The sequence below is a fragment of the Mizuhopecten yessoensis genome, unplaced genomic scaffold, assembly GCF_002113885.1.
Source record: "Mizuhopecten yessoensis strain PY_sf001 unplaced genomic scaffold, ASM211388v2 scaffold7193, whole genome shotgun sequence".
In the NCBI taxonomy this organism is placed as follows: domain Eukaryota; kingdom Metazoa; phylum Mollusca; class Bivalvia; order Pectinida; family Pectinidae; genus Mizuhopecten; species Mizuhopecten yessoensis.
In genome coordinates, this window is record NW_018406927.1 from 27,522 (window position 1) to 49,182 (window position 21,661).

General features: G+C 39.8%; 1 protein-coding gene across 1 annotated transcript in view; it reads right to left on the reverse strand.

The window, feature by feature from the left end:
- The window catches only part of LOC110453204 (rab3 GTPase-activating protein catalytic subunit-like), a 35,406-nt gene that overhangs the window by 5,546 nt on the left and 8,199 nt on the right, over positions 1–21,661 (reverse strand). The window contains exons 3-7 of the mRNA XM_021502057.1: positions 19,900–20,005; positions 8,563–8,684; positions 7,590–7,686; positions 2,066–2,166; positions 570–788 (exon numbers count right to left, since the gene is read on the reverse strand). Of these exons, the coding sequence (XP_021357732.1) occupies positions 570–788; positions 2,066–2,166; positions 7,590–7,686; positions 8,563–8,684; positions 19,900–20,005 (645 nt within the window). The remainder of the gene's footprint in view (positions 1–569; positions 789–2,065; positions 2,167–7,589; positions 7,687–8,562; positions 8,685–19,899; positions 20,006–21,661) is intronic.

The window sequence follows — 21,661 nt, forward strand, 5'->3', positions numbered from 1 at the left end:
TGTGTACAGAGAGAACAACCTTCTGTGTGTACAGAGTGAACAACCTACTGTGTGTACAGAGAGAACAACCTTCTATGTGTACAGAGAGAACAACCTTCTGTGTGTACAGAGTGAACAACCTTCTGTGTGTACAGAGAGAACAACCTTCTATGTGTACAGAGAGAACAACCTTCTGTGTGTACAGAGTGAACAACCTACTGTGTGTACAGAGTGACCCAACTTCTGTGTGTACCTAATGACCCATCCTCTGTGTGTACATAATGACCCATTGTCTGTGTGTACAAAGTGACCCACCTTCAATGGGTAAAGAGTGACCCCCTTTCCTGTGTACAGAGTGACCCACCTTCTGTGTGTACAGAGTGACCTGCTTTCTGTGTTTACAGAGTGACCCACCTTCTGTGTGAAAAGTGACCCATTTTCTCTGGGTACAGAGTGACCCACGTTCTGTGGGTACAGAGAGGCCCACCCTCTGTGTGTTCAGAATGACCAACCTTCTGTGCGTACATAATGAACCACCTCATGTACATGTGTGCACAGAGTAATCCATTTGTGTGTACAGGGTCACCCACCTTTTGAGCAGCAATAAATAACTTGTGTATACAGGACCCGGCAGGGCCATAGGGTCCGCCTCGGACAGCTACTTCTTGATGATGTAATAACTCGCTCACAAACTGTTCCATTTCCTTTTCAGCATTTTTGTGATCAAGAAGGTCTTTTGTAAACTTGGACTTGAGAGATTTGGCTCTGGCTATCATTGTCTCTGCAAGGTTGATGTACCTCACTAGGTCCTGAAATTATTTCAGATAAAAGGAATTACTGTAAATGTGCTCTAAAAATCATCTAGATTTTAAAACATCATCTAAACAAGAGGCCCAGAGGGCCTGTATTACTCACCTGGATATTTCAGCAATCATGGGAAAAGATCATCAATAAAAATAGTATGGCAAAAAAGGTCTTAATTATATAGCAAGTCCCCTGTGACAATCCTGCTTCTCTCCAAATATGGATGATGTTTATCTCTTATTCCAGAGAAGAAGCAACAAAGCAATATTGCCAAATTACCCCTTTTTGGTCCTGCCCTCAGACCCTCCATTTTTACACTTCTAAATCTCCATCACCTGAGAATGCTTCATACCACACATAATTGATATCCTTCTCTTAGTTCAAGAGAAGAAGTCACTTAAAGCAATATGACCAACAGGGGGTCAGCCTTTCCATCTTCCAAATTGATCAGAGAATATGGTCAAACCATAAACTCATCAATCATAATCAAAGGAAAGTGTTCTCAAAAAAAGTAGTTTGCAAATAGTTCCATCCATTGAGTCACCTAAGCTTACGAATGTTCAAGACTTGATGAAACTTTATACCACTCTTTCCTAGCATGCTACTGGTTAAAGAATATCATCCAGGGCCTCCTGGTAATGCAGAAGAAGTTGCTGAAAGGTTTTTACATATTTGATCCTTGTGACCTTGAAAAGAGGTCAAGGTCATACTTGACTCCTTTGACCGTGGCAGTAGGTCAAGTTACTAGAAATCTGGCATGGAGTGCTTAAATAACATATTTACTGGTCAAATTTCATCATCCTGGGCCTCCTGGTTATCCAGAAAAAGTTTTTTTTAAACTTTTTGACATAATTGATCCTTTTCACTTTGAAAAGGGATAATTCATTTGAGGAAAGTTTTTAGCACTCCATCCAAAGTACCTTTTGGCTGAATATTATTACTCTAAGCTTCTTGGTTAATCAGAAAAAGTTGTTTAAAAGTTTTTAACACATTTGATCCATGAGATCTGGAAAATAGGTCAAGGTCATTTATTTGTTGAAGGTTTATATATATTTGTCATCGTGAACTTGGAAATAGGTCAAGCCACTAGATAATTGGCATGGAGTGCTATAAATGTTTTATTTATAACACTCCTAGGCCTCCTTGTCATTCAGAAGAATTCATTTTAAAGGTTTTAATTTTTTTGACCCCTGTGACCTTGAAAGTAGGTAAAGGTAATTTATTTGAGGAAAATTAATAGCGTTCCAACTCAGGTTCCTACTGGTTAAATACACACACTGACCTCATACTTCTTGATATCCTGGTGTGCTGCACGGGTAACTTTTGATGCACGACTAATAAGATTGTCCAAGACGTCTTTCAGTTTAGGGATGTCAGAATCCTCTGTAAGAAAAGTTTTGATATATTCATAATGAAATTAAACCAATCATCTAAATTCTACACTTCTGACTTCCGACATCTTCTTTGAGTCTTTGCTTAGTCTTTGCTTGCCTCTCTGACCGGTTTAATTCTGGCAAATTACTTATTTTGGTGGTAATTTTTGTTAGTGTCGACACAGAAATTCAAGAGTGCTAAAGTATTTAGGTATGAAGTATATTGTCCTGGTTTCCTATTTAGGTATGAAGTATTCTGTCCTGGTATGAAGTATACTGTCCTGGTATGAAGTATACTGTCCCAGTTTCCTATTTAGGTATGAAGTATACCATCCTGGTTTCCTATTTAGGTATGAAGTATTCTGTCCTGGTTTCCTATTTAGGTATGAAGTATACTGTCCTGGTTTCCTATTTAGGTATGAAGTATTCTGTCCTGGTATGAAGTATACTGTCCTGGCTTCCTATTTAGGTATGAAGTATACTGTCCTGGTTTCCTATTTAGGTATGAAGTATACTGTCCCAGTTTCCTATTTAGGTATGAAGTATACTGTCCTGGTTTCCTATTTAGGAAGGAAGTATACTGTCCTGGTTTCCTATTTACGTATAAAGTATACTGTCCTGGTTTCCTATTTAGGTATGAAGTACAGTACGTGTCAGGTGATTTGGTACTCAGTCGCCCGTCGAGCGACAAATTTTAATCCCTGTCGCTCGTAGCCGCGGGATGACCGCGGAAGAAATGCCGGCTATGTCAAGGTAGACCTCCGCGACTATCCCGCGTTCAAGTTTTGTTCAAACTTTGGGCCATGTATGTGTCTGCTGTGGCCGATGTTTCCTGTCTACGGTACCACAGATGTATAGTTACAATCGGCAAACCGAACAGAAAGCGCTACTTGAATTTCCCGAACGGAAAAGAAATAACGCCAGCACACTTACTAGGGGGGGGGGATCTATTTAAAATTACCCATGTTTGCTTAATATAAAGTAGCATTGCCTTGTAATGTGATCAACATTTCGTCTTTGTCCAATAGATGTATATTGGGGCAACATTTACGATCACGATGTGCAAGTGCCGGTTAATTTGACTAGATTACACGATTTTCCCTTTAAACAATCTAGATTATAATTGAAAAGGACCGGTACGTTAATTAACACATCATTTTAAGTATCTCCGTTTAGTATACATTGTATAAAATGTTATCATAGTTTACTGATCAACATAAGTTAATTGAAAAATCTACCGAGGCGGACAAGCCGACTGTCCCTGCACTGTGAAATCACCCAAAATTATTGGTTGGTCTGAAACGTCAATCACACCTCAGCACAGTAGCCCTCCTGTCATAATGGGCGGAGCTTACGCAATACACCGCATCATGCGACTGATTAGATGGTGTGTACCGTCGAGGTGCCGCCCACTCAATTCCCCAAATTTTTGTGTTTTTTTTTGTGTTTGTAGAAATGAAAAATAAAAAAGACGGTTGTATTAAATTAAGTCTACACTTTAAATAAATGTTTAATATGGTTTCTCCTACCTGTAACATGGACCTCGCTAATTTCAAGTGACCTAATCTTATTTTATTCCGTGTGTATCAATCGGAGGCAACAAGTATTCGTAATATTTCATGTGTAACTATTGCAATACAAAATTATATATAAAACAAAATCAGAATTAAATATGAATATAATTTAGAAGTTTTAAACCAACTACGTTTTGAAAGTTAACTGTATTGCATTTCTTTAATTATGATCCCTTTGACACTGTTAGGTTTCAATTTAAATTCGTCTAATATACCGTATTCCTTCACGGATGGTCATGTATAAATATATATATATATACATGTACATACACAGTATCATCGTAAGACCAGCTCATATTCCTACAAGAATATTTCAGTTTTTGTCATATTTTCGTACTTTTAACAAATATATGTTGTTTCTATGTATAATACTTTTGAAGAAAAAAAACAATCGCATTAAGTCCATGCCGGTCCTTAGATTTGATCCACAGAATCTGTCGATGTTTTTATAAAAATTCAAACTAACGTTGTAATCCATTTTCATACGTTGGTATAGTGTCAAAATGATCCTGATATGTGTTAAAACTATGTATTATCAATACTTAATAAAATTCCAACGAATGTCATTTCACACAAAAACGTTTATAATAATATACAAGAGGCCCATGGGCCTTAACGGTCACCTGATATATTTATACAGAGAGTTGATTTTGTTTTTAACACGAACAGAAATATTATTCAGTGACAAAAAACAATACAAGAGGCCCAGAGGGCCTGTATCGCTCACCTGAATATAATTAAAGTAATTGGTATGAAGTAAAGATATAGCACTCCATGGTAGGTGCTGTAAGTACATATGAAATTTTAGAAAGATCCATCCAGTACTTGAGATATAGAGAACAAACTTCAAACAGAGCCCCACCCATATGCCCTTACGGGTGTCATACCCTCCCATTATACAAAATTGAGTCACCGTCACCCAAGGATGCTCCACACTAAATAAGGATAAAACCCCTTAATCCCGATGGTCGGAGAAGGATTTTAAAGGTTTTACCTCTATTTCTACTATTGGGCCCCGCCCTTCTGCCCCCCTCGGAGACCACACCTACTGCTAATACAAAATTGAGTCCCCTTGGCCCAAGGATGCTCCAGACTAAATTAGGATAAAATCCCTTAATCCCTATGGTAGAAGAAGGGTTTTAAAGGTTTTACCTCTATTTTCCCTATTGGGCCCCACTCTGCCTACAGGGGGGTCAGACACACCGTTTATACAAAATTGGTTCCCCTTCACCAAAGAATGTTTCAGACCAAATATAGACAAAATCCTGTCATTCCTACCGAAGAAGAAGGATATTGAAGATTTACGTCTATTTCCCCTATTGGGCCCCAACCCTCAGGTCCCAGGGGGGCCACACCCACCATTTATATAAAATTGGTTCCCCTTTACCCAAGGATGTTCCACACCAAATATGGACCAAATCCTTTCATTCCTACTGAAGAAGAAGGATTTTAAAGAATAATTTGCTATGTTTTTTCCTATTGGGCCCCGCCTCTCAGGCCCCTGGGGAGCCAGACCCATGGTTTATACAAAATTGGTTCCCCACTACCTAAGGATGCTCCACACCAAAATATGGACCAAATCCTTACATTCCTACAGAAGAAGAAGGATTTTAAAGAATAATTTGCTATGTTTTTTCCTATTGGGCCCCGCCTCTCAGGCCCCTGGGGAGCTAGACCCATGGTTTATACAAAATTGGTTCCCTTTCACCCAAGGATGCTTCAGACTAAATATGGATCAAATCCTTCCATTCCTACAGAAGAAGAAGGTTTTTAAAGAATTTGCTACATTTCCCCTATTGGGCCCCGCCCCTCAGCCCCCAGGGGGGCCAGATGCACCATTTATACAAACTTTCTTCCCCTTCCTCCAAGGATGCTTCTGACCAAATATGGAACAAATCCTTTCATTTCTACAGAAGAAGAAGGATTTTAAAGAATAATTTGCTATGTTTCCCCTATTTGGCCCCGCCCCTCAGGTCCCTTGGGGGCCAGACCCACCATTTATACAAAATTGGTTCTCCTTCACACAAGGATGCTCCACACCAAATCGGCTCAGTGGTTCATGACTAGTAGTGTAAAGTTGACAGACGACGGACGCAGGACAACGGACGCTGCGGTATGGCATAAGCTCACCTTGGTTCTTTGGACCAGGTGAGCTAAAAATCACCTTATTCAATATCTAGCATACAGATTTTAGACTAAAAAGTATTTGAAACTAGCACCTCTGATTCTAAACAAGGAAAATGAAGAAATTTTAGCACACTGACTCCTTTGGGCCCCACCCTATAGCCCCTTGGGGCAGGGCTGGCTCAAAATTTTCAAAGTATCAAACTGTCAACTCAAGGTTATAATTCCAATCAAGTTATTAACATGTAATATTCAAAGTATCATTTGCCATTATAAACCATAATAAATTTTGCCCCCCCCCCCCCCTTCCCCAGGGGGTAAACGTGAGACCCTAGGGTCATAAACCTTAAGACCCTTCCATCTATGAAGAGTATTTGATTCTACCATATCTGGGTCTTGAGAAGAAGATTTTTGAAATTTCAGTAAATTCGACCCTTTTTGGCCCCACCCATCAGCCCCTGGGGGTCAGTCAGGGCTGATATGTGCTTATTATCAAACTGCTACCTAATACTGATAATGCTAACCCAAATTGAATTACTTCCAATGGAAATTAAACAAATGTTGGTCCAAAATGTGATTTCCCTATATAAACTATAGTAAAGTTTACCCCCTCCCCAGGGGGAAACGTGAGACCCCAGGGTCAAGAAATTCACAATTTCGGTAAAGCACCTTAAGACCCTTCCATCTATGAAGAGTGTTTGATTCTACCATATCTGGGTCTTGAGAAGAAGATTTTTGAAATTTCAGTCAATTCAACCCTTTTTGGCCCCACCCAATAGCCCCGGGGGGTCAGTCAGGGCTCATATGTGCATACCATCAAACTGCTACCCAATACTGATAATGCTAACCTGAATTGAATTACCTCCAATGGCAATTAACCAAATGTTGGTCCAAAATGTGATTTCCCTATATAAACTATAGTAAAGTTTACCCCCTCCCCAGGGGAAACGTGAGACCCAATGGGTCAAGAAATTCACATTTGTGGTAAAGCACCTTAAGACCCTTCCATCTATGAAGAGTGTTTGATTCTACCATATCTGGGTCTTGAGAAGAAGATTTTTGAAATTTTAGTCAATTTGACCCTTTTTGGCCCCGCCCCTCAGGCCCCTGGGGGCCGGAGACCAAGCCGGCAACTGTTTTTGATGACCTTTGCCATGGAAGGTTTCTGCAAAATTTCATTGAAATTGGTTCAGGGGTTTTGGAGAAGAAGTCGAAAGTGTAAATTGTTTACGGACGCATGACGGACGACGACGGACAAAAGGCGATTGCAATAGGTCACTTGAGACTTTGTCTCAGGTGACCTAAAAATAGTAAAATCCATAATAAAACCTAGCTAAACTAAAACATGCGATAAATGGTCACATGATAGACACACATGTATTTTTATTTTTTTAAATTTAAGTTAGGCTTTTAGCAGACAGGTTCCATATGGTACAATTTCCAAATTGATTTTTGTTTTTAACATGAACAGAAATAATATTCAAAGTGACAAAAAACAATAAAACCACCTTATTCAATATCTAGCGTGCAGATTTCAGACTGAAAAGTATTTGAAACTAGCACCTCTGATTCTAAACAAGGAAAATGAAGAAATTTTATTTTAGCACACACCCTACAGCCCTTGGGGGTAGGGATGGCTCAAAATGTAACATTCAAGCCTTATTAAATGACATTTTAGCACTCATGCTTTACCTTATGATGTAAAATGATATCTTAAGGGTGTCACATTTCTTACCGTTTTGAATGACCTTGATGATGGCTGAGTGAATGAGTACTGGCAAGAGACTGAGAACTAGACTGGCTGGTTTCATTGAAGACAGGAAATGCAGCACCTGTTCAAATCAGAACAAACACAGTATAATGATCTTCAGAGTATGTCACCTGGGGTGAGGGATCATTTACACAAAATTGGGTTAAAAATTCCTTAGACCATTTTGAATGTCAGTTCTGTATTAACAAGAGGCCCAGAGGGCCTATATTGCTCACCTGGATAATAAAACAACCATGGGAAATTATTCTTATTACTTAAAATCCCTCAAATGGTACAGAAAGAGAAGGATTTTAAAATTTAAACCTCAAATTCCTCTTTTGAGCCATGCCCCTCCTATTCACCAAGAGGGCCACACCCTCACTTTTTATACAAAATTTAGTACTCTTTGCCCAAGAATGCTCAGGGGCAAATTAAAAAAAATCCCTCCAATGAAGAAGGATTTGAAAGATTTAAACCTCAAATTCCCCTATTGGACACCGCAACTCTCATACCCAGAGGGGCCAACACTAGTCCCCTTTGCCCAAGGATGCTCCAGGCCAAATTTGGATAAAATCCCTCAAATGGTACAGAGGAAGAAGAATTTTAAAGATTTAAACCTCAAATTCACCTTTTGAGCCCTGCAACTCTGCACCCAAAGGGGACACACATATACAAAATATGGTAGAAGAAGAATTTTAAAGGTTTACCTCTATTTCCCCTATTCGGTCCCACCCTTCTGCCCCCTAAGAGGGCCACACCTGCCATTTATACAATATTGAGTCCCCCTGGCCTAAGGATGATCCAGACCAAATTGGGATGAAATCCCTTAATCGCTTTGGTAGAAGTAGAATTTTAAATGTTAACCTCTATTTCCCCTATTTGGACCCACCCCTCTGCCCCCAGACCATAAGCTCACTCACCTTTAGGCAAGTGAGCTATAAATCATAACAAGCCAAACCTTTTCTGCCTCTTTTGTGTCATCAAAAAGACGCTTTTGTCGTCTGGCTGGAATCGCTCTACATGACTCCCAAGCCTCTTTCCATATGTTACCTGGGATCATCATCCTGGGGCTCAAATGACCTGTTGCAGGTAAACAAATGATTTTTTGTTTAAGTGTTAAAGGCATATTAAAACTAGGAAACATGATAAATGGGAGGGTGCATTCATAAGATTTCTTAAAATAAAAGTGTTCAGAGGCTGTCATTGAGGTTGGGAGGCTGTACAAGCTAGGTGACTTAGCATGAGGTTGGGAGGCTGTACAAGCTAGGTGACTTAGAATGAGGTTGGGAGGCTGTACAAGCAAGGTGACTTAGAATGAGGTTGGGATGCTGTACAAGCAAGGTGACTTAGAATGAGGTTGGGAGGCTGTACAAGCAAGGTGACTTAGAATGAGGTTGGGAGGCTGTACAAGCAAGGTGACTAAGCATGAGGTTGGGAGGCTGTACAAGTTAGGTGACTTAGCATGAGGGTGGGAGGCTGTACAAGCAAGGTGACTTAGAATGAGGTTGGGAGGCTGTACAAGCTAGGTGACTTAGCATGAGGTTGGGAGGCTGTTTGAACTAGTGGATTAGTTTGAAGCTATGAGGCTGCAGTAACTAGGTACATTTTTTGAGGTTGGTAGGCTGCAGTAACTGGGTAAATGTTTTGAGGTTGGTAGGCTGCAGTAACTAGGTAAATGTTTTGAGGTTGGTAGGCTGCAGTAACTAGGTGACTTATTTTAAGGTTGGTAGGCTGTAGTTACTGTGAACATTTTTTGAGGTTGGTAGGCTGCAGTAACTAGGTAAATGTTTTGAGGTTGGTAGGCTGTAGTAACTAGGTAAATGTTTTGAGGTTGGTAGGCTGTAGAAACCAGGTAAATGTTTTGATGTTGGGAGGCTGTAGTAACTAGGTAAATGTTTTGAGGTTGGTAGGCTGTAGTAACTAGGTACATTTTTTGAGGTTGGTAGGCTGTAGTAACTACTGTAGGTGACTTATTTTAAGGTTGGTAGGCTGTAGTTACTAGGTACATTTTTTGAGGTTGGTAGGCTGCAGTAACTTGGTAAAAATTTTAAGGTTAGTAGGCTGTAGTAACTAGGTGACTTATTTTAAGGTTGGTAGGCTGTAGTAACAATGTACATATTTTGAGGTTGGTAGGCTGTAGTAACTAGGTAAATGTTTTGAGGTTGGGAGGCTGTAGTAACTAGGTAAATGTTTTGAGGTTGGGAGGCTGTAGTAACTAGGTAAATGTTTTGAGGTTGGGAGGCTGTAGTAACTAGGTAAATGTTTTGAGGTTGGGAGGCTGTAGTAACTAGGTAAATGTTTTGAGGTTGGGAGGCTGTAGTAACTAGGTAAATGTTTTGAGGTTGGGAGGCTGTAGTAACTAGGTAAATGTTTTGAGGTTGGGAGGCTGTAGTAACTAGGTAAATGTTTTGAGGTTGGGAGGCTGTAGTAACTAGGTAAATGTTTTGAGGTTGGGAGGCTGTAGTAACTAGGTAAATGTTTTGAGGTTGGGAGGCTGTAGTAACTAGGTAAATGTTTTGAGGTTGGGAGGCTGTAGTAACTAGGTAAATGTTTTGAGGTTGGGAGGCTGTAGTAACTAGGTAAATGTTTTGAGGTTGGGAGGCTGTAGTAACTAGGTAAATGTTTTGAGGTTGGGAGGCTGTAGTAACTAGGTAAATGTTTTGAGGTTGGGAGGCTGTAATAACTAGGTACATTTTTTGAGGTTGGTAGGCTGTAGTAACTACTGTAGGTGACTTATTTTAAGGTTGGTAGGCTGTAGTAACTAGGTAAAAATTTTGAGGTTAGTAGGCTGTAGTAACTAGGTGACTTATTTTAAGGTTGGTAGGCTGTAGTAACAATGTACATATTTTGAGGTTGGTAGGCTGTAGTAACAAGAGGCCCAATGGGCCTGCATCACTCACCTGGTTTAAATGTCACAATTATAACCTTTAAAGTGATTGAAATTAAGCTACATGCAAAATATCAGTATTTATGATTAATAGTCATTTAAAAGAACCTGTTACAAAATTTAAAAGCATTTCACCCCTGTGACCTTGAAAGTCAAACAAGGCCATTAATAATATGTTCAACAAATTTGTAGCCCTTTATCTCAGGATGCAACTTGCAAATTATTACCACCCTATCCTTTTGTTTATTGAAATTAGGTCATTTAAATGTTGACACATATTTGACCAAATGTGACCTTGAAAATGAGTCAAGGTCATTCAAATGAAAAAGCTTGATAACCCTTCTTCCAAGCATGCTACTTGCTAAATATAAACATTCTGGACCTCATGGTTATTCAGAAGAGGTTGTTTGAAGATTTTGAACAAATTTGAACCCTGTGACCTCGAGTAAATGTCAAGGTCATTCCTTTGAACAAACTTGGTAGCCCTTCATCCCATTATGTTACTGACCTAATATCAGCATCCTGCTACTTTTGGTTATTCAGAAAAAGTTGTTTAAAGATTTTGAATATATTTGATCCTTGTGACTTTGAATATAATTCAAGGTTATTCATTTTAACAAACTTGGTAGTCATTCACCTCAACAAGCAACTGGCCAATTGATACCTTCCTGGGTGTTTTGGTTATTTAGAAGAAGTTGTTTAAAGTTTTTAACATGTTTGACACCTGTGAACTTGAACATTGGTAAAGGTCATTAATTTGAACAAACTTGGTAGCCCTTCATCTCAGCATGCTACTGGCCAAATAGCATCATCCTAGGCCTTTTGGTTATTGAGAAGAAGTTGTTTAAAGGTTTTCAACATATTTGACCCCTGTGACCTTGAGTATAAGTAAAGGTCATTCATTTGAACAAACTTAGTAGCCCTTTATTCTAGCATGTTACTGGCCAAATATCATTAGCCTAGGCCTCTTAGTTATTCAGAAGAAGCTGTATAAAGATTTTTTAAGACAATTGACCCCTGTAACCTTGAAAATGGACGAAGGTCATTCATTTGAACAAACTTGGTAGCCCTTCATCCCAGCATGTTACTAGCCAATAACCATCACTCTGGGCCTTTTGGTTATTGAGAAGAAGTTGTTTAAAGTTTTTAACATATTTGACCCCTGTGACCTTGAAAATAGGTGAAGGTCATTTATTTGAACAAACTTGGTACCCCTTCATCCTAGTTTGCTTCTGGCCAAATATCATCTCCCTAGGCCTTTTGGTTATTAAGAAGAAGTTGTTTAAAGTAAAATATTGACGCCGGACGGACGGACGGACGGACGCTGCACCATGGCATAAGCTCATTTGGCCCTTCGGGCCAGGTGAGCTAAAAATTGTTCCAGATTGTTCTATAATTTTCAAGCACAGTTTCCTGTTTATACATTAAAGATGAATATGTCCAATACATTAACACATGAGTAGAATGGTAAAGCTAACCATACTTGACAACTTGAGACACCCTGTTAGCAGGCAGCTAGCTACCTGCTGTGGGTCAAGGGTCGCTGCCGCCGCTACCTGTAGTGTTGCAAACGCTTTTTACCCTCTGTTAGAATATTGACTAGCCAAAATCAGTCACATTTGGACGAAATATTAAATTCTAGGGTTGAAAGCATATCTCCAAATCATTCTGTATCGTGTTTGTTTTGTAACATCTGTCAAGTTCGAAGGCCAACCAGACACAAGGCTTCACTATCCTAATTGGAGACGAGACATTTTGTTTCGTTTACTGGTTTGTAATATTTCCCTATAAACTTTCAAACAAAGGGTCCACAAAAAAAAATGTAATGTACATCAACAGCGCCACCTGTAACTAGGTCGTTGAAAGCAGCTGATTTTCTTTCGTGAATTTATGCAACCTTCTGACTTTGAATACGAAATAGAGCAAGAATGGTTGGTGCAAATAGCTGACCATCCAAAACACCGTGTGCTGCTTAAACAACTGAAAGATAGCCTCGTGTTACTCGGAGACGTTAGGTATTGTTACCTTACATAATTGTTTTATTCGATTATTTGATTTCTCGGTGGGGCTTTAATCCCCTTCACCTGCGCGACGCCTGTCGCCCGCGTGGGGTTTCAGTACCATATCACCTGAAGTGTACTGTTATAGTCCCAGGGAAGTATTCAAAATTAAAGAAATAGTCATTTGAAAGTTGTATTGAAGATTTTTAATTTTGATGGATTTGGGGGCCAAAAAAGGCCCAAACCATACATAGTCCTTTCACCATCCTTGGCCTTTTGGTTATTCAGGAGAAGTTGTTCAAAGGTTTTTATTTAGACATTTGACCCCTGTGACCTTGAATATAATTCAAAGTCATTCATTTGAACAATATTGGAAGCCCTTCATCCCAGCATGCTACTGGCCAAATATTATCACGGTGGGCATTTTGGTTATTCAAAAGAAGCTGTTTAAAAGTTTTTAACATATTTGACCCCCCTGTGATCTTGAAAGGTCATTTATTTTAACAAACTTGGTAGTCCTTTATCCCAGACTGCTTCTGGCAAAACATCATCCTAGGCCTTTTGGTTATTAAGAAGAAGTTGTTTAAAATTAAATATTGACGACGGCCAGACGAATAACGGTCAGACGACGGACGGACAACAGACGACGCAGCACCACAGCATAAGCTCACTTGGCCCTTCGGGCCAGGTGAACTTACTAGGTACATTTTTTGATCGTGAAGCTGTAGTAACTAGGTGACTTAGTTTATGGTTGGGAGGCTGTAGTAAGTAGGTGACTTTGTTTGAGGTTGGTAGGCTGTAGTAACTAGGTGACTTAGTTTGAGATTGGTAGGCTGTAGTAACTAGGTGACTTAGTTTGAAGTTGGTAGGTTGTAGTAACTATGTGACTTAGTTTATGATTGGAAGGCTGTAGTAACTAGGTGACTTAGTTTAAGATTGGGAGGCTGTAGTAACTAGGTGACTCAGTTTGAGGTTGGGAGGCTGTAGTAACTAGTTGGCTTAGTTTATTGTTGGGAGGCTGTAGGAATTAGGTGACTTAGTTTGAGGTTGGGCGGCTGTAGTAACTAGGTGACTTAGTTGGAGGTTGGGAGGCTGTAGTAACTAGGCGACTTAGTTTGAGGTTGGGAGGCTGTATTAACTAGGTGACTTAGTTTGAATTTGGGAGGCTGTAGTAACTAGGTGAGTTAGTTTATTGTTGGGAGGCTGTAGCAATTAGGGGACTTAGTTTGAGGTTGGGAGGCTGTATTAACTAGGTGACTTAGTTTGAGGTTGGGAGGCTGTAGTAACTAGTTGAGTTAGTTTATTGTTGGGAGGCTGTAGTAATTAGGTGACTTAGTTTGAGGTTGGGAGGCTGTAGTAACTAGGTGACTTAGTTTGAGGTTGGGAGGCGATCTGTAGTAACTAGGTGACTTAGTTTGAAGTTGGGAGGCTGTAGTAACTAGTTGACTTAGTTTGAGGTTGGGAGGCGAGCTGTAGTAACTAGGTGACTTAGTTTAAGGTTGGTAGGCTGTAGTAACTAGGTGCCTTAGTTTAAGATTGGGAGGCTGTATTATCTAGGTAATTTAGTATATTGTGTGGAGGATGTAGAAACTAGGTTACTTAGTTTGAGGTTGGGAGGCTGTAGTAATTAGGTGACTTAGTTTATGGTTGGGAGGCTGTATTAAGTAGGTGACTTAGTTTATTGTTGGGAGGCTGTATTTACTAGGTGACTTAGTTTGAGGTTGGTAGGATGTAGTAACTAGGTGACTTAGTTTGAGAATGGTAGGCTGTAGAAACTAGGTGACTTAGTTTGAAGTTGGTAAGCTGTAGTAACTAGGTAACTTAGTTTAAGATTGGTCGGCTGTAGTAACTAGGTGACTTAGTTTATGGTTGGGGGGCTGTAGTAAGTAGGTGACTTGGTTTAAGGTTGGTAGGCTGTAGGAACTAGGTGACTTAGTTTAAGATTGGTAGGTTGTAGTAAGTAGGTGACTTAATTTAAGATTGGGAGGCAGTTTTAAGTAGGTGACTTAGTTTGAGGTTGGGAGGCTGTAGTAACTAGGTGACTTAGTTTGAGGTCAAAAGGCTGTAGTAACTAGTTGACTTAGTTTGAGGTTGGGAGGCCAGCTGTAGTAACTAGGTGACTTAGTTTAAGGTTGGTAGGCTGTAGTAACTAGGTGACTTAGTTTAAGATTGGGAGGCTGTATTATCTAGGTAATTTAGTATATTGTGTGGAGGATGTAGTAACTAGGTTACTTAGTTTGAGGTTGGGAGGCCGTAGTAATTAGGTGACTTAGTTTATGGTTGGGAGGCTGTAGTAAGTAGGTGACTTAGTTTATTGTTGGGAGGCTGTATTTACTAGGTGACTTAGTTTGAGGTTGGTAGGATGTAGTAACTAGGTGACTTAGTTTGAGGTCAAAAGGCTGTAGTAACTAGTTGACTTAGTTTGAGGTTGGGAGGTGAGCTGTAGTAACTAGGTGACTTAGTTTAAGGTTGGTAGGCTGTAGTAACTAGGTGACTTAGTTTAAGATTGGGAGGCTGTATTATCTAGGTAATTTAGTATATTGTGTGGAGGATGTAGTAACTAGGTTACTTAGTTTGAGGTTGGGAGGCTGTAGTAATTAGGTGACTTAGTTTATGGTTGGGAGGCTGTAGTAAGTAGGTGACTTAGTTAAATGTTGGGAGGCTGTATTTACTAGGTGACTTAGTTTGAGGTTGGTAGGATGTAGTAACTAGGTGACTTAGTTTGAGAATGGTAGGCTGTAGAAACTAGGTGACTTAGTTTGAAGTTGGTAAGCTGTAGTAACTAGGTAACTTAGTTTAAGATTGGTCGGCTGTAGTAACTAGGTGACTTAGTTTATGGTTGGGAGGCTGTAGTAAGTAGATGACTTGGTTTAAGGTTGGTAGGCTGTAGGAACTTAGTTTAAGATTGGTAGGTTGTAGTAAGTAGGTGACTTAATTTAAGATTGGGAGGCAGTTTTAAGTAGGTGACTTAGTTTGAGGTTGGGAGGCTGTAGTAACTAGGTGACTTAGTTTATGGTTAGGAGGCTGTAGTAAGTAGGTGACTTGGTTTAAGGTTGGTAGGCTGTAGTAACTAGGTGACTTAACTTGAGGTTGGTAGGCTGTAGTAACTAGGTGACTTAGTTTAAGATTGGTAGGTTGTAGTAACTAGGTGACTTAGTTTGAGATTGGGAGGCTGTAGTAACTAGGTGACTTAGTTTGAAGTTGGGATGCTGTAGTAACTAGGTGACTTAGTTTGAGGTTGGGAGGCTGTAGTAACTAGTTGACTTAGTTTATTGTTGGGAGGCTGTAGTAACTAGGTGACTTAGTTTAATATTGGTAGGCTGTAGTAACTAGGTGACTTAGTTTAAGATTTGGAGGCTGTAGTAAGTAGGTGACTTAGTTTGAAGTTGGTAGGCTGTATTAACTAGGTGACTTAGTTTGAAGTTGGGATGCTGTATTAACTAGGTGACTTACTTTGAGGTTGGGAGTCTGTATTAACTAGGTGACTTAGTTTGAGGTTGGTAGGATGTAGTAACTAGGTGACTTAGTTTAAGATTGGTAGGCTGTAGTAAGTAGGTGACTTGGTTTAAGTAGTAACTAGGTGACTTAGTTTGCAGTTGGGAGGCTTTAGTAACTAGGTGACTTAGTTTGCAGTTGGGAGGCTTTAGTAACTAGGGGACTTAGTTTAAGATTGGAAGGCTGTAGAAACTAGTTGACTAAGTTTATTGTTGGGAGGCTGTAGTAAGTAGGTGACTTTGTTTAAGGTTGGTAGGCTGTGAGCTGTAGTAACTAGGTGACTTACTTTGAGGTTGGGAGTCTGTATTAACTAGGTGACTTACTTTGAGGTTGGGAGTCTGTATTAACTAGGCGACTTAGTTTGAGGTTGGGAGGCTGTATTATCTAGGTGACTTAGTTTATGGTTGGGAGGCTGTAGTAAGTAGGTGACTTTGTTTAAGGTTGGTAGGCTGTGAGCTGTAGTAACTAGGTGACTTAGTTTGCAGTTGGGAGGCTTTAGTAACTAGGTGACTTAGTTTGAGAATGGTAGGCTGTAGTGACTAGGTGACTTAGTTTGAAGTTGGGAGGCTTTAGTAACTAGGTGACTTAGTTTGCAGTTGGGAGGCTTTAGTAACTAGGGGACTTAGTTTAAGATTGGAAGGCTGTAGAAACTAGTTGACTAAGTTTATTGTTGGGAGGCTGTATTTACTAGGTGACTTAGTTTGAAGTTGGTAGGCTGTATTAGGGAGGCGAGCTGTAGTAACTAGGTGACTTAGTTTAAGATTGGTAGGCTGTAGTAAGTAGGTGACTTTGTTTAAGGTTGGAAGGCTGTAGTAACTAGGTGACTTAGCTTGAAGTTGGGAGGCTGTAGTATCTAGGTGACTTAGTTTGAAGTTGGGAGGCTTTAGTAACTAGGTGACTTAGTTTAAGATTGGTAGGCTGTAGTAAGTAGGTGACTTGGTTTAAGTAGTAACTAGGTGACTTAGTTTAAGATTGGGAGGCTGTAGTAACTAGGTGACTTAGTTTGAAGTTGGGAGGCTTTAGTAACTAGGTGACTTAGTTTAAGATTGGAAGGCTGTAGTAACTAGTTGACTAAGTTTATTGTTGGGAGGCTGTAGTAACAAGGTGACTTAGTTTGAGGTTGGTAGGCTGTATTATCTAGGTGACTTAGTTTATGGTTGGGAGGCTGTAGTAACTAGGTGACTTAGTTTGAGATTGGTAGGCTGTAGTAACTATGTGACTTAGTTTGAAGTTGGTAGGCTGTAGTAACTAGGTGACTTAGTTTGAAGTTGGTAGGCTGTAGTAACCAGGTGACTTAGTTTATGATTGGTAGGCTGTAGGAACTAGGTGACTTAGTTTAAAATTGGGAGGCTGTATTATCTAGATGACATAGTTTGAAGCTTTGAGGATGTTTGAACTAGTTGACTAAGTTTGAAGCCAGGAGGCTGCAGTAACTAGATAGTCATGGTTTGGGAATATATTAAAACAAGAGGCCCATTTGGCCTGCAATGCTAACCTGGTATTAATTTCACATTTTAACCTTAAAAGTGGACTCAAATATAGCTAATGGCAAAATATTGGTATCTATGATTCTAAGTCATTCAAAAGAACCTGTTGAAAGATTTAAACACATTTGACCCATGTGACCTTGAAAATCGGAAAGTTTATAGCCCATCATCATAACAAGCAACTTGTAAAATATCACTATCCGAGACCTTTTGTTCATTTAGATGAGGTCATTTAAAAGTGTACACACTTTTGACCATATGTGACCTTTAAAGTAGGTAAAGGTCATTCATATGAACGAACTTGATAGCTTTATCTGAGCAGGCTACTAGCCCAACTGTGCTTCAATTATGTCCAAAACAAAAGTAAAGCTTACTGTATACATGAACAATAACTGTTGGACAGCAGCATAGCTCGCCTATTTATATGTTATTATAAGATAGCCAACATCATTTGAAACACATGTACAGTAAAACCCCAATACAAGAGGCCCAATGGGCCTGAATCGCTCACCTGGTATTAATCTTACACTTGTTATCTTAAAAGACGACTTAAATAAAGCTACAGGCAAAATACCAGTGTTTGATTCAAAATAATCTATTAAAAGATTTAAACATGTGACACATGTGACATTGAAGGACATTAAGTTGAACATACTGTATACCCTTTCATACCAGCATGCTTCTGGCCAAATATCATTACCCTGGACATTTACATTATTCAGAAGTTGTTAAAAGATTTAAAAATAGTTTACCCTTGTGACCTTGTAAATGGGCGAAGGTGATTCATTTCAACAAATTTGGTAGCCCTTCATTCCAGCATGCTACAGGCCCAATATCAGTACCCTGGGCCTTTTGATTATTGAGAAGAAGTTGTTTGAAGATTTTAACACATTTGACCCATGTGACCTTGAAAGTGGGACAAGGTCATTCATTTGAACAAACTTGGTAGCCCTTCTTCCCTACATCCTTCTGACCAAATATCATCACCCTTGACCCTATGGTTATACAGAAGTAGTCGTTTAAAGGTTTTTAAGACAAGCGACCCCTGTGACCTTGAATATGGGCGAAGGTCATTCAGTTGAACAAACTTGGAAGCCCTTTATCCAAGCATGCCACTGGCCAAATATCATCACCCTTGAGCTTTTGCTAATTCAGAAGAAGTTGTTTAAAGGTTTTCAACTTATNCCCCCCCCCCCCCCCCCCCCCCCCGTGACCTTGACTATGGGCGAAGGTCATTCATTTGAACAGACTTGGTAGTGCTTTATTCCAGCATGCTACTGGCCAAATATCATCAACCTGGGCCTCTTGGTTATTCAGGAGAAGTTGTTTAAAGTAAAATGTTGACGCCAGACGAGGGACGCCGGACACCAGGTGAGCTAAAAACTTGCCCAAAAGATTCAACCTGAAATGGGACACGTGCACTGATGCTAAAGCTGATGCTGACACCCGAGGGACTACATAAGCCCCTCTATTCTTCAAACAGGTGAGATAACAAGAGGCCCAAGGGCCTTAGCGGTCACCTGAGTTGTATCATAGGTACTGGTAGCTTTATTTTATTGTTTAGATGTGATGTGGAAATCAGCATGTAAACTAAGTGAAATACAATACTTGTCATGTCATCAAAGGATAAGAATTTTAAAATATTTGTAAATGTTCCCTTTGGGGCCCCGCTCTAACCCCTGGGGATGGGGCAGGAATTCCAAGTTTACAATTTAATACCGTCATCCACCAAAGATGATCCTGACCAAGTAAAAATAATTTCCAACAGAAAATTGTCAAAATATACCCAAAAGTGTTGTTTCCCTATATAAACTATAGTAAACTTTACCCCCTCCCCAAGGGAGAACGGATAGCTCGGGGGTCCTGAAATTTACAATTTAAATAAAGCCCCTGATGATCTTTCCATCCATGCAGAGAAAATGACTGTAATACCTCTGAGTCTGGAGAAGAAGATTTTTGAAGTATTGGTGAATTTTCCCTTTTGGGCCCCGCCCTGGCCCCCAGGGTTGGGGTAGGAATCCCAATATTACAATTTAAAACCATCTTCCTCCTCCAAGGATGATTCTGACCAAGTAAAAATAATTTCCAACAGAAAATTGTCAAAATATACCCAAAAATGTTGTTTCCCTATATAAACTATAGTAAACTTTACCCCCTCCCCAAGGGAGAACGGATAGCTCGGGGATGATTCTGACCAAGTTTGAAAAAATTCCATCCACTGGTTCTTGAGAGGAAGTTGATAATGTAACAGTTTACGCACGACGGACGACGGACGACGGACGGAAAGGGATTGGAATAGGTCACTTGAGCAAAGCTCAGGTGACCTAAAAACCATAGTGCAGTGAGACAGGAATCCTTGAACTTCACAGGCTATAACTACAGGAGGTAAACAGGACCAGATCAAACATTCTTAGGACTTCACCTACATTTCTTGTTAACATGTCCATCATCATCTATGACCTCTTCCTCAATCCAATCTCGTGGCGAGTACCAACGCACGAAGTCAATCAACGTGCAACCTGGATTGGCAGCCTAAAAATACAAGATGCGATTGCAAAGTTCAACATAGTGTTTTGTGTAAAGAAATGAAATATTATCTTCAGTTTCCTCATTGGAAAGTTCTCTTTAAACAAAATAGAAAGGGTTTGAACAAAATGCATGTGCACTGACCTCAATTTTTCTACAACACAATACTATTTAATACTGCATGTAAATACATCAGGCTTGAAAATTGAACAAGAGGCCCAATGGGCCTGCATTGCTCACCTGCTATAAATGTCACACTTGTAACCTTAAAAGTGATCTAAATAAAGCTACAGGCGAAATATCAGTATTTATGATTAAAACTCATTCAAAAGAAACTGTTAAAAGATTTTAAAACATTTCACCCCTGTGACCTTGAAAGTCGAACAAGCTAGGTCATTATGTTGAACAAATTGTATAGCCCTTCATCTCAGGATGTAACTTGCAAAATAGCACCACCCTACCCATTTGTTTATTGAAATTTGAGGTTTTTAATTGTAAAACCTATTTTTATGATAAAACTACCACGTCGTATTATTATGCAAATGATCTCCAACTACCAGTTCTTTAACTACCAAAGTAAAGTTTCAAATGCTCCGCGCAAATACGAAACTACTCCCTGTCCAAACCAGACATACGTGTGTAGGATGCGCGCGCAACTCCAACTTTCTCTATTCAAAAAACGAACAAAACACCTAAAAGCAAAAGGCCTAAAGGAGCCGGAGGAGCCAGGTAGGAGGGTGGGACTTACATTGGACGTGGTAAGTAGTTTTATCATAAAAATGGGTTTTACAATAAAAAAAACCTCAATTTTATATAAAAAAAACCAAGAGGCCCGATGGGCCTGATTCGCTCATCTGGTATTAATCTTACACTTGTAATTTTAAAAGTGGACTAAAATACAGCTACAGGCAAAATACCAGTGTTTGATTCAAAAGAATCTATTAAAAGATATAAACATGTGACACATGTGACACATGTGACACATGTGACCTTGAAAGTCAAACAAGGACATTAAGTTGAACAGACTTTATAGCCTTTCATACCAGGTTTTGAACATATTCGACCCCTGTGACCTTGAGGACAAACTCGGGTAGTCCTTAATTTCAGCATGCTACTGGCAAAATACAAGAGGCCCAGAGGGCCTGTATCGCTCACCTGGATACCTCAGCAATCATGGCAAACTATTCTCCAAATTAGATCAAGGGAATATGCCAGACCCCAAGGCCAATCCTTGAATATTAGATTTTTCATGCCCAGCAATTTTATGTATGGTTATGGGGTGGGGATCTCAACTGTTTCCAAGCTTTGACTCAGAAACTAGGTCCCTAGATTTGTGGCCAGACCCAAGGATCGATTCTAATATCGTGACTGCATTTGTCTCTTTTTGCCAAGCATTTGTATATATAGTTTTGGGGTGGGGATCTCAACCGTTTCAAAGTTATGACCCAGGGGCCAAGTCTGCAAGGGTGGGGCAGACCCTGGGATCAATTCTAATGTCATGACTGCATTCGTCTCTTTATGCCCAACAATTGTATATATAGTTTTGGGGTGGGGATATTAACCATTTCAAAGTTATGACCCAGGGGTTAAGTCTCCAAGGGTGGGGCAGTCCCCAAGGCCAACCTGGAAGCATATGTGCAATCATCTCTTTATACTCAGCAA